This window comes from Typopeltis vanoorti, chromosome 14 (assembly GCF_054136105.1).
Source record: "Typopeltis vanoorti isolate ZY-2024b chromosome 14, IOZ_Tvanoo_1.0, whole genome shotgun sequence".
NCBI classification, from domain to species: domain Eukaryota; kingdom Metazoa; phylum Arthropoda; class Arachnida; order Uropygi; family Thelyphonidae; genus Typopeltis; species Typopeltis vanoorti.
The window spans coordinates 60228631-60242441 of record NC_143562.1 but is presented as its reverse complement, the minus strand read 5'-3'; the positions used below and the strand labels follow the sequence as shown (position 1 = coordinate 60242441).

At 34.9% G+C, this 13811-nt stretch overlaps 1 protein-coding gene across 1 annotated transcript in view; it reads left to right on the top strand.

The window, feature by feature from the left end:
• LOC150099524 (rap1 GTPase-GDP dissociation stimulator 1-like) overlaps positions 1–13811 on the top strand; it is a 252559-nt gene that overhangs the window by 148912 nt on the left and 89836 nt on the right. Inside the window, exons 7-8 of the mRNA XM_090403451.1 lie at positions 963–1094; positions 6406–6543. Of these exons, the coding sequence (XP_090259577.1) occupies positions 963–1094; positions 6406–6543 (270 nt within the window). The remainder of the gene's footprint in view (positions 1–962; positions 1095–6405; positions 6544–13811) is intronic.

Genomic DNA, 13811 nt, shown 5'->3' with positions numbered 1-13811 from the left:
TTCTGGGTTTTGGATCCATTCAGTGTCAGTTAATGTTGATGTGAAAAAATTTATCACTTGATGAATTTGAAGTTCATAGCAAATACAGACCCTTAAAAGTGCAACAACAGTTGGGGATGCTACTCCATTTTCCTTCATTATAGTTATGTGAAAATTCAATAGTCACCATAACCCTTATGAAATGTAGGTTTAATACGACACCCACTTTAAGACTAGCTCTAACAAATATTACACCAGACATGGGTAAATTGTTGTTAGATGCATGCTCATATTTCTCATTAAGATTCATGAATTTAGTAATTGAATGGTTTAGTAAAGTTACTTATTTATTGAACAGTTATGTTGCTTTATTATTTGTAATATTATGTATTGTATGTTTTCTTCATTAAAATAATTTGCACTCACTGTTATAATTTCCTTTCCAATAATTTTCTAAGAAAATTTTCTTAGGGGTTGCACTAAAAAGAAATGTATTTATTTAGGGTTCTGCACTCTCCAAAAGTTTAAGAAACACTTTCCCTTAAAAGACAAAAATATAAGATATGACACAATATTGGAGTACTGCCAAGTGATAGACTGATTTAGAGGAAGATAGTTGATAAATTAGTAATAATGTAAACTTAATCATTTAGTGCTGTCACAGTATCCTGTATACATTCCTTGAGGGCATGTATCAGAAAATTGATAATGATGATGATTAACTACTGACTCTAATAAAAATAAATTTTATTTAAATCAGTAGTTAATATTTTTGCAAAATATTAACTTTCATAATTATAAAAAATATATAATATAAGCTAAAACTATTGATATTTTAAGCTTTTTCATGAAAACTAGTGCCATGGGTTCATTATCACAGGTGTTTGTTATATGAATGGCAGTTGATTAATCATATTACTGAAATAACATCTATAATATAGCTCATTACATATGTTTTTAAATGTTTTATTTATTAATCATAGATTCCAGTATGGAATGTGTTTATCAAAGTGGTCAGGGAAAAGTATATAAAGAAACTGTAATTTGGTTGAAATGTACAGATGAGAGTTTACAAATTGCTGGAGCATTAGCAGCTGGTAACTTTGCTAGAAAAGGTAAGACTATATTATTTTTTCTGTTTTGCCTTATAAGTTTCCTAGCAATTCTTTTATATAAATTTGGTTGTTTATAAAAATATGTAGCCTCTCTTCTCCTTGATATTCCATCCTATCCTCCTATAATAAACCTTCATAATATCTCTTAAAATCTTGAAAGGAAGCAATATTAAGTCCTGCTTGAGATCTATAAGAGGTTCTACCTGTTGCACAAATTGTCAGGCTCAACAAAGCGACTATATCCCACTAGATGTTCAATTTCTGTACTCTTTCTTGCCCACACTTCTTTATCCTTAATCACCATTCTTTTCATGTGCCTCTTAATATTGTAGTACTCCTCTTTCTCCTGAAGGGCTTTACTATTTAACCATATTTTATATGCTGTCTTCTTTTCTTCTATCTTCCCCTTCACTTGTTGACTCATCCATTTTATATTTTCTTGCTTCTTACCTTCTTTTCCAAGGACGTCTTCAGCAGCTCATGCATTACTTTAAATAGTCATATAATTCAGATGCAGATTCTCTTCTGGTTAAATCTACTTTCTGCACAAGACATCTTGAGCAGAAATTGAGCACAAGTCCCATCATTTTGTAACAGTCCTATTTTGTATCTAGAGATCTCAGTAACTCTACCATTATTATGTGAAGTATTTTGCCTCCAAATGTTTACATGACACACAGTTCTTACCATATAATTATCTGTACCACATTCAGCTACACATACATCTTGCACTGTTGCTATTTGCTCCTGTCTAGCTATCACTAGATCATTTATTGATTTCAGATCTCTAGTTGGTTGGATCCATTGTAAACTTATGTATATCTTTTTGTTAATAATATCCATTTAGTACCTGACTCATTTTCACACACTGAAATCAACCTGTTCCCATTGTCATTAACATGATCTTCTCCATAATATCCCACTACACAATGATTATCACTCCATCCAACTTGACTGTTAAAGTCTCCTAACACTAATAATTCCTTGCATCCACCTGCTGATTCAGTCATTTCTCTGAGATCTTCAAAATATTTTTTTCTTTTCATTAAATGAGGCATCTTCACATGGGGCATAAGTTCCAATTAATTAAAAATTCCTTTAATTAATTTAATTAATTAAAGGTTTATAAAATTCCATTTTTATAAACCTTTCATTCACTTCTTCCCAACTTTTTATTTGGTTTCTTCTATCTACTTTTTATGAGGATAGCTACTCCAATTTTAGCCCTTCCACTTTTATCCACTTCACTCCATATATGTAGATATGAAGTCTGTCTGGGAAATTCCCAAACTTTTGAATTATTGTGCCAATAAGTACTACTAGCTGCATACTTCATATGCTGCAATCTAGCTGCAACACTGGGAAATAGCCTAGCAAAAACTGCAATGTGATATTTTACTTAGTTATCGTACTAAGTCTGTTTGTGTCAACATATGTTTGGCGTGTCTGATGATTTTTTGTTGTGTTTAAAATGAGTGATTTTCATGATCAACAAATTTGTGTGAAGTTTTGCATCAAATTAGGAAAATCTTTCATGGAGACATTTCACATGTTAAAAATAGCATTTGGAAATGAGACTTTATGCTGGACTCAAATAACCTCAAGAGGCTGGGTGGTGGAAACATTTCATAGATGACTTCAATCAATGATGATCCCCTTTCAGAAGACTGTCAACATTGAAATTTGATGAAAATGTTGCGAAAGTTCATGAAGTCATCCATTCTAACTGCATTTAACTGTTTGTGAGGTAGCTGAAGAAGTAAGCATTTCAAAAACTGTCTGTCATGAGATTCTTATGCAAAATATAGGCATGTATCGCATTGCAGTTGCCATATTTGAGCCAAGAGCTTTTCAGTCGCGCTTACAAGGATGAAAACTTTTTAGAAAATATTATCAGTGATGAGATGTGGGTTTACGACTATGATGTCGAAACAAAAGCTCAGTCATCATAGTTGGTTGTCAAAATGATTACCATGATCCAAGAAAGCAAGACAAGTGCAAGTCAAATGAGTGATGATGACATTTTTTTTTATTTTGAGGGCATTTCTTCATGGCAAAACAGTGAACCAGGCATGTTATCTTGAAGTAATGCACCATCTTTATAAGGCTATCAGGAAACAAAGTGCCTGATGCTTAGAGGGAAAACTGATGGAAGCTTCATCATGATAATGCGCCAGCATACACATCATTACTAATCCATCAGTTTTTGGCAAAACACAACATAGCGGTCATTCCACAGCTTGCTTACTCTCCTGACCTCATACCAGCAGACTTTTTTATTCCCCAAATTGAAATTGACGTTGAGAGGCCAACATTTTGAGTTGATGGGCTCGATAAACAAAAAATCACTAATGGAATTGCACAGTATCCCAAAAGAAGTGTTCCAAAAATGTTTCAAAGGATGGAAGAAATGCTTGCAGCACTGCATACAAAGTGGAGGAGAGTACCTTGAAGGTGACAAGGTTGAATAGCTTCTAAGTTACACAGGAAATTTTTTATTTAAAAATTTTGGCAATTTTCTGTACAAACCTTGTATTTGTGGGAAGTTTTCAATATTGAGACGACATTATAATATAAATAAGGAGTTTAATAAAAATAAAACTTATAAACAACATAAAACAACATAAAATAAACAACATAAAACTTATATTGTGTAAAACTTATGTTTTACACAACAAAAGCCTATTAACAATTAATTACACATATTAGATGTTTTTGATAACTTCACAACTGTTAAATGTAATTGATAAACCAGAATACTAATGGTAAATTTGTTACTGTATGCAAGTTGGAATATTGCTAGTTGTTGCTATCACGTTCTGTGGTATCACTCATGCTATATCCTTGGTCCATGGCAGTTAAATTTTTGATGAAAGCAGACATACTTGATGTAAAATTAAGTCTTGATTTTAAAAATCAAGGCTTAATTTTAAAGGTCTATGTAATGTGTGAATATTGAAGAATATTTTTTTTTATTTATTCTACATATTTTATATATATATATATATATATATATATACACACACACACACACATATCCCATCTTCAGCAGAATGGAGGTTGTACAACCTATAGCAACTGGATGTACACAAGTGTGTTAGGAGAGAAGGGATCTTTTGATCTTTTTGAAGAACTGGAGGTTGTAGTCTTTTAGGAATACCTTATGAGGAAAGGTTGTTCCAGAGAACAAAGTAGATGGAGTGAAAGATGAATTGGATTAGGTAAATCTGGGAGTTATACAAAAGTAAAAGCTGGCTGGCTGAAAAGTATAAGTAATGTTCATTACCCATAACTATTAATTTTTCAGGAAATAACAATGTATGCTAAAATATTAATTATAAAGGATTCTAATTAATACTTTCCTATATTTCAGCAATGTTGCATTGCCATCATCAGAGATCACAAAAGACAATGATATGTGCATTCAGGACAAGTGCCACTGACACTGACATTTGTCAGTAACACTGACAAATGAGGCTGAAGAAAGGCAACAGAAGTTGGACCTAGAGTTCTAAATGGTGAACCCTAATGGACTAAATTGGTAGTTTTGGCTGTTGGATCGATGAACTTAGAATGTATTGCATCCCAAATTTGGGACAGTCTCATGCACCCAAATTTGTTGAGGTTTGGAAAGTTTTTCAGGCCAATGGCTACAATTCCCAAAAAATATTAAAACTCTGTAACCGCACCCCTCCCCTTGTCAGAGCAGAGACAGGGGAGGGAGGGTTGCAGTGGTAGATTTTACTCAAAATCTATCACTGCATCATATAAAATCTATCTCAAAATGGTGATAGATTTACTCAAAATCTATCACCATTCCATATATCCAGGGTACAGTGACTAAAAAAAATTTAATCCAAAGTGACCATGCCATGGACACTCACCACAGGATATGCTGGAAGAAGGCCACTCTATTACACAGCAGCAAATATAAATATGAAAGACTATTCCTTGAATCTGCCTCAGCTCTGAAAAGCTTTCCAATCCTCATAAAATTTGGGTGCATGAGACTGCGCCAGATTTGGGAAGCATGCATTCTAAGATCATCAGCCCAAGGAACAAGACTACCAAATTTAGCCCACTAGGTGGCACCATTTAGGACTCTAGGTCTGACTTCTGTTGCCTTTCTTCAGCCTCATTTGACCAGTGTTAGTGTCTGCATGCACATATCATTTTTTTTTGTGATCTCTGATGATGGCAATGTAACATTGCCAAAATATAGGAAAGTAATAATTACAGTCCTTTATAAATAATATTTTAGCATACATAGTTATTTCTTGAAAAATTAATAGTTTTTAGTTAACAGCTGAAAAGTAATATCTTAGTGAAAAAGGGTAATAAGTATTTTGGAGGCTGAGGATGATAGAAGTGATGCTAGGAAAAGTTAGAGGTAAATAGGAGTCCAAGAAGCAAAACCTGGTCTCTCTTTTCTTGGAAACAGAATTTTGATTAGGGAGCATTGAAGAACTAGGTTGTTATGATCCCATTAAACAATAGTATGGATATATTTATGTATGGCACCGGTTATAGAAGATCTTGAAGCTTGTGATGTTTGGGCACTGCAATGTTTGCTGTATGAGTATAAAGAATAGAGAGTGCTATCATCAATAAAATGCTTAAGGTTTGAAGTCAGTGTGAGGTTATCTGCATAATGAACAGGGGTTGGGGATAACAGAACCCTGAGACACACCTGCATTAGTAAAGAAAGCTGAAGAGAGAAACCATCATTCACTATACACATAGCATATGACTTGAAAGAAAACTAGCACCCAGTTAAAGGTGAAAGGCACTATAAGTTAGCAGTTTACTAAGAAGCCTTCTGCGCAAGACTATCAAAATGTCAAGTGCAACAGTACAGGCTTCTCCAGATCTTTCAATGGCACTTGTCCAGAGGTAGTAATGTAGGTGAGATATGTTATGGATCTTGAGCAGCAAAATACATACCAATCATCACTGATTAGATTCCAGTTTTGGAAATAATAAAGAAGTTGACTCTGTCTTCTTTACTTGAGGACACTGAGATGACAGCAATAGTTTGATTGCAGACATCTTCTATTTTTGCAGTGGGCTTGCTTCCATGCTATAGGATGAGTGCTGCTGAGTATAATAGGTCATAGAGATGAGAAAGGTTTTAGATTAAACCTTTCTCATTTAAAATTATTTTAAATTGGTCAGTTATTACTTATGGAAAATTAATTTGGGAATAACATACCCTTGTATAATTCTGTTACATTATACTAGTAACATATCCTTGTAGGCGCTCCTGCCTAAACAGTCTGTTCATGTTGATCTGTAATTTTTATTCTTTCAGATGAACATTGCATTCAGATGGTGAACGATGGTGTAGCTGAAGACTTACTTTCCCTCCTTCAGGGACATGCTGGTAAAGATGGGGACATAAGACTGCAACATGCTGTCTTATCAGCACTCAGAAACTTAGCTATTCCTGGTAAAATATATAAGATTTGAAATTTTTCCTGGTGTCATTATTTACAAAAAGTCTGTTTATATGCATGTGGAGTTACTATATTGCAAAGTTTTTTTGTCAGAATTGTTTTCGAGCATTAAAAATGACTAAAGTAGGATATAAAACAATTAAAACATGCACCAGACATTTATTAAAACATGTTTTGATTAATAAAATTTAGAATGTGATTTTATCAATATTTAAGAATAATATATATAATTTGAGAAAAGAATGAATATATATGTGTGTGTGTGTGCGCGCGCACATGCTCACGCACACTAGTAGTTATTGGTTAGTTATAATTTTAGTTTTTAATGTAAAGAAAAAGGACAAAAAATTCAGTTCTGCCTTTGTTATTGGGATATATTTAAAACATGCAGATATCAGTGAATCTGTTTCAGTCATAATACCTTGAAATTCCTTGCTAATTTTCTTCAAGTCATAAGTATCACTTATAGCTCATTCATATGTATTTCATACCTGAAATAGCTTTAGTTTTTTCCACAGTAAAATAGTCTTTAAAGAGTTGACTGATGTTGTTTTCTTTACTCAAATGCTATAATTTACTAACCACATCAAAAAATACACTGCAATGAATTGAATGTATCATGATTAGTTTGTTATAGTGTATAATTTGCTATAATGAATTTCATTTAGAATAATTGTGCCTGTGGAGCTTTTGTTTAGCAAGTGTTATAACAAACTATAGTAAAATATACCAAACAATATTTTTTTTTTATTTGTGTGGAATTCCCCCCCCCCCCATTCCTCGACTGCCCTCTTAGGACTAGTTGCACAGTGAGGGATTAAGTACTATATCCTATGACTGTAGCCTGTTTGTTCACGGGGCCGGTTTGCCTGATTGCAAGACGAAAAATCCCAGATAAACTAGGGGGGGGGGAGAATCCTGCTGTCCACACTCAAGACCAACTAACTTGGCTATGACTGAAAAAGATCTTTAAACTCTTCACATTGTCAATGGGAATCGAACCTTGGGTATGCCTTCCCCAAGCATATGGTTGCAAAACGCATAGCCACTACACTAACCATGCAGACATCAAACAATAGTGAGAGTCAGCTTAAATCATTACTTCTACTTCCTTTATACTGACATTATTTCTCATTTGAAGAGCCATATTTTTCAACAATTTGTTGGCAATATTTTTTTAGAATTCATAGTATGATCATATTTTGTTTTAATGGATTAAAAATAGCACAAGAAAAAAATTAAACAGAGGGTTAATGATCCAAATATTTTGTTTCTGTCGCAGAGATATCATCAGGAATATAATACAAAAATTGCAACAATGCACACATGCCACACAAAGAATAAGTGGATGAAATTAGACTGAAACTCTATAGTCCTAAGAGGAAGCACCAGTTGTGGAAGATGGTAAGCAGATGCAGTTGTTGGGCAGGGGGGGGTCTAAGAATTATTATTTAATATGTATACACACACACACACACACTAGTTCCCTCCATGTCTTCCCAGTGATGGTACTGACCATTTTCATTTTTCATCTTTGTTTATTATTTTCTTCCTATATTCTTCATCTCCCTCTCTTAAGTTTTTTTTTATTTTTTTTTTTTTTATTCTCCTGTTTTCCATACTAGGATCCAGTAGCATGCCACCATATTTGTTAGGTGATACAACCCATCATGGACACCCAAAGAGGGAAATCCTAGTAGTCGTGTATTGCTTTTGACTCCTGCTTTGGCAAGAGTAGGATGGTCTGGCAAAGATCAGTTCAATTAGTGGGCTTGCCTGCAAGGGTTAATAGTATTGTAATAAGTCTCCTTCTTCAGGGTCTTAGTATGACATCTGTTATTCTGAATTAGAAGATTAAAACATTAAGGACCCCTAGTACCCTATCATTAACCTTCAGAGCACAGTTATTGCTTGCCAGATAGTGAACATCCACATGTAATTCCATGGTAGGTGGAAAAATTCCTCCTTTTCTTATGAGTTGTTCACCAAGTATATCAGTGGCCCTCAACAAGTTCCAAAAAAGTCCAAAAACCATATCTGCAAGAACAAAAAACAGAAAACATTTGAGACACCTACTAATATACCAGTTTTCTTAATTATATACATGACAGGTAAAGGTCCTATTAGGGAAATGGCGTCCTTTTTTATCGTGAAATGCTAGCAGGATATCCAGAATCTGTCAAGAAACTACTTTGAGGAAATATTCTTTTCAAAATATTTTGCCATAAACATTCAGAGCATCTCCTCCTTGCAACATCAGTTGGAGGAAAAATAAACACACTTAACTCCCCACAAAATTTTGAACTTTTCCTCAGGAGCAATTTCATAGTGGAACCTCCTTTGTATTCCTGATGAGGAGTGTTCTGAATTAAAAGATTAAGGAATAACACCCTTAGTAGCCTGTACATTCCCTTGAAGGTACATATCAGGAAATTGCTGATGATGGATGACACGCTTAGTAGCCTGTACATTCCCTTGAAGTACATATCAGAAAATTGATGATGGAGTGACACCCTTAGTAACCTGTATATTTCCTTGAAGGTACATATCAGGAAATTGATGATGATGGAGTGACACCCATTAGAAGGTTCTCCTAAGGAAGAAACAGAGGAATTCTTTTGACTTATTAGAGCAGGCAGCTGACATAAAGAACATGGAAAGGGCAGTCCTTTTTTAGAGATCTAAACAACAGAATAAGAAATGAATCCCACCAAGCATATAGAAATGTTTGTGGAAAATTTGAAGAAAAGGGCAAGATTAATTAAAATGGTAAGTGCCTGCTGGATTTCTGCTAAGAATATGAACTAGTCATTACAAATTTACATGTAGAGAGGACACAAGAAATAAGAGAAGCCTCATTGACTATGTTATTATTGATAGCGATATCTTTGTGTTAGTTCATGATACAAGAGTACACACAGGATCCAAAATTGCTTTTAAATAGGATAAAACTGAATATCACTTTGAAAAGAACAATATGTAAGAAAGTTTTTAAAAATAATTAAAGATGAGTAACTTTTAAAGGTAAACTTTACACTCAACTATAGAAATTATTATCATCATCATCATCAAATTCCTGCCATGTACCCTCAAGGGGTGTACAGGATATGATAGTACTACATGAAAAATTTACATTATTACTAACTTCTTATCTACAATTTTCCTCCAAATCAGTCTGTTACTTGTCAAGACTCCAACATTATCAGATCTTATATTTCTATAGAATAAGGCACTTTGTACCGTATCAATCCACCAGATCTTGGTGTTCCTCTGGATCGTTTTGCTGCCAACCTGGAAGAGAACACTTGTTTTGCTAATCTTTCTTCATCCATTCTGTTCAAGTGACCATACCACCTGAGATTAGCTCTGCTAACGCATTCCTGGATGTTGACAATGTCAAGTTCTTTCCTAATATCCTCGTTTTTAATATGATATTGCCATTGATGCCATCTGTTCACGCCTATAATCTTTCTCAGGACTCTCATATCTGCGGTCTCTAGTCTTTGGTCAAGTGTTTTACTTCTGACCCAGCTCTCAGATCCATAAGTTAAAACTGGTTTGAACACTGTCTTGTATACAGCTAATTTAGTGTTCCAACTAATTTCTCTCTTATTCCATATGAATTTCTTCAATTGACTACCTACCATACCAGCTTTGCTGATTCTGTTGTATATTTCTATATTTAATTTACCATTTTCAGTAAAAATCGTGCCTAAGTAGCTGAAATGTTTTACTTGTTCCACAGGTTCTCCATTCACAACACAGTTGACATTTTCAATGATTCTGTCTATTTTCATTGTCTTTGTCTTTTTATTGCTGACCTTCATACCATATGTATTACAACAGCTATTCAATTTAGTCAGAGAATCTTGCAGACTTGTAGTGGATTTATTTAGAAGTATAACATCATCCGCATAAAGCAAAGAGCTGACATTAACATCTCCAATTTTGATATCATATTTAATACCACTTTCCTTCATAATGTGATTCATATAGATAATGAATAACAGAGGGGATAATGTACATCCTTGTCTCACACCAGATTTAATATTAAACCATCTTTCTCTACTTCCTTCAATTCTAACTGCTGACTTACAACTCAAATAAAGACTAAGTATTGCTTGATATAATGCCCCATTGACACCACATAACTGTAGCGTATTGAATAGCTTCTCTCTTGGCACCTTGTCATATGCTTTTTCCAAATCGACAAAACTTAAATACAGATCTCTGTTATATTCCCATGCTTTCTTGACTATTTGTCGTAAAGTGAAGATCTGATCCTGACAGCCTCTATTTGGCCTGAATCCAGCTTGTTCTTCACCAAGCTTTTCTTCCACAATTCTTCTCAACTGTTTCTCAAATATACTTGCATAGATCTTGCCAGGAACACTCAGTAGGGAAATACCTCTGTAATTCTCACATTCAGTTTTATTTCCCTTTTTATATATGGGTACTATGAGAGCTCTACTCCAATCATCGGGAATTCGTCCCTCTGTCCAGGCTTTCTGAACTATGCAGGGCAGCCAATGTAAGATTCTTATACCACCATACTTCAGCATTTCTGGTCGAATATCATCTACTCCTGCTGCCTTTCCATATTTCAAGCCTTTGATGGCTTTTTCTACTTCAAGTATGGATATATATTCCTGACTGCATGCCTGGTCAGTGTTTTTTATTACTGTGCTGTCATCACTGCTTGTTTCATTTAGCAGTTTTTCAAAGTAATTACTCCATACTTCAAGGATATCTTTTTCTCCTGTTTTCATGTCACCTTTATCATCTCTAACTCCTTTTACAGCACTCTTTCCTCCATTTCTAAGCTTCTTCAACAACCTCCAGAATATCTTACCACCTTCTTGATATTTATTTTCCATGTTCTTGCCAAAGTCCTCCCATGACTTTTGTTTAGCTAGTTTTATATTTTATACAGCGTTTTGCTTGCTTACATTTGTCTCTGTATTCTCTGAGAGCAAAAGGTGACTTATTTGCCAGGAACTTTTGATATGCTTTCTTCTTTTACTTCACTGCCTCTTTAACTTCCTGTGTCCACCATGGAGTTGTGATTTTTCTATCCTTGCAGACAACCTCACCACATTCCTCTCTGACTGAATCAATCAGGGTTTTCTTTTTTGCCACTGAATCTCCAAGGTTTGTTTCCTGTTCTCAAACTCTTTCATTTTTTCTTCAATAATCTTTGTGTATTTTAGTCTACAATTCACATCTGAGAGCTGCTCAACTTTTATTTGCTTTAAAACTTTCTTACATGTTATTCTTCTTAATATGAAATTTAATTTTATCTTGCTCAAGACTAAATAGTGATCACTTCCAATTTCAAATCCTCTGTACACTCTGGTGTCCTGCACCAGGGAGAAAACATCACTATCAACAATAACATAGTCAATGAGACTTTTCTTATTCCTTGCCTCTTCTCCATGTGAATTTGTGCACATTTTTATGTTGGAACATGGTGTTAGTAATAACCATTCCATGTCCTGAACAGAAATCCAACAAGTATTTGCCATTATTATTAGCTTTGCTTTTTTCTTCAAATTTTCCCAAATTATTTTTGCATTTCGGGCAACCATTCTCTTCTCTGCTATTTAGATCCCCAACAAGGACCAACTTTTCCTTTTTCATTGTGTCAGTTGCTTTTTCTAAAGCCTCAAAAAATTCCTCCACTTCTACCTTAGTAGAACCTTCTGTGGGACCATAGGCACAAATAAGTCTCATTGTCCAGTTCCCCATTCTGATATTTGTCCACGTCACTCTACTTGAGACTGCCTGCCATTCAAGAAGATTAGCCTCATATTTTGTGTTGAATACTATGGCTACTCCCTTCTTTTCCTTGATTGTCATTGCCTGAATATAACATTTTGTATTTATTGCTCAGAAAGATCTCACCAGTTTTTGTCTTTTTTGTTTCAGTCATCCCTATTATGTCGACCTGGTACTTATCTAATTCCTCAGTTAGCTCCATTTCTTTGCCATTCAGGCTTCTTATGTTGATAGTACCAATCTTTAACTCTGGTGATGTTGAGTTGGGGTGTTTTTTCAGATTCGTTCCAGTAGCTGACTTTTCGTTGTTCGCACTGGTTCCCTGGTGAAAACAACGGGGGCCTTGTTTAACCGGGCGATGCCCCAGCCGGCATGAAATTTTGTCATGTCGTACCATCATTTTTTATTTTGGTTTAACCAATAAGAATACAATTTGGTCAGCTAAATCCCAAATTGCCAGACCATCCTCGTTCGTTCAATATCCAAGTAGATACCCAACAGGGTGCACCACGAGAAGGTGAGGATTGGAAATTAGGTCAGAAGCTCTGGTCGGTTCTCCGCATTCCTTTAAAGGCTATGTGGAAGTCTCCTCTCAGTTATACAGCTTTTGACCCTTAAGCACCCCTGTAGAAATTATTATTCAAAAAAAAAATTAAAGTTTGAAAACAACAACCAAACCTTGGAGTCTCAGTGACAAACTCTGAAGAAAACTTTGATTGATTCAGCTAGGGAGGCATGTGATGAAGTTGTCTGCTAGGATAGAAAAATAAGAATGCCATGGTGGACACGAGGTAAAAGAAGCAGTCCTGGAAAAGAAGAAAGAATAATGAAAGGTCATAGCAAATAAGTTTGTAGGGGCCCTAAAAGAACATCGAGAAAAATTTAAGGGAGCTAAGCTATGTGTGTCAGCCTGGTTGGCAGAGTGGTTAACATATCTGCTCTCCAGCCAAGAGGCTGCAGGTCCGAATCCTGCTTAGGCATGGATGTTTGTGATTGTCTTCCATCTTCATACATTCATTCATACAAGTGAATAAACACTCTCCCAAGATGGAGTGGATCACCATGGGAGAAGTAGGCCCAACCTTCCCACATTGGAAGAGGCCTTTATCCCAGCAGTGGGGAAAAATTACAGGCTGGAAAAAAAGAAAAAAAAAGCTATGTGTAAAAGAAGCTGAACAAAAGTCCTTGGAAAATTTTGGAAAGAATTTAGAAGATAAGTATCAGGAAATAGCAAAATATTCTGAAGGCTATGGAAGAAGCTCAGAAATGGGGAAAAGAATACTGTAAAGAGCATCAGAAATGATAATAGTGACATGAAAACTTTTGGATATCCTAGATGTCTGGAGTAATTACTTTGAAAGACTGTTAAATGAAACAAACAGTAACAGAGAATAGTAGTAGAAAATGCTGAAGAGGAGTGCAGACAGGAGTACTTATCAGTTTGAGATAGAACAAGCTAAAATGAAAAGCAGCCTGAAGTAGA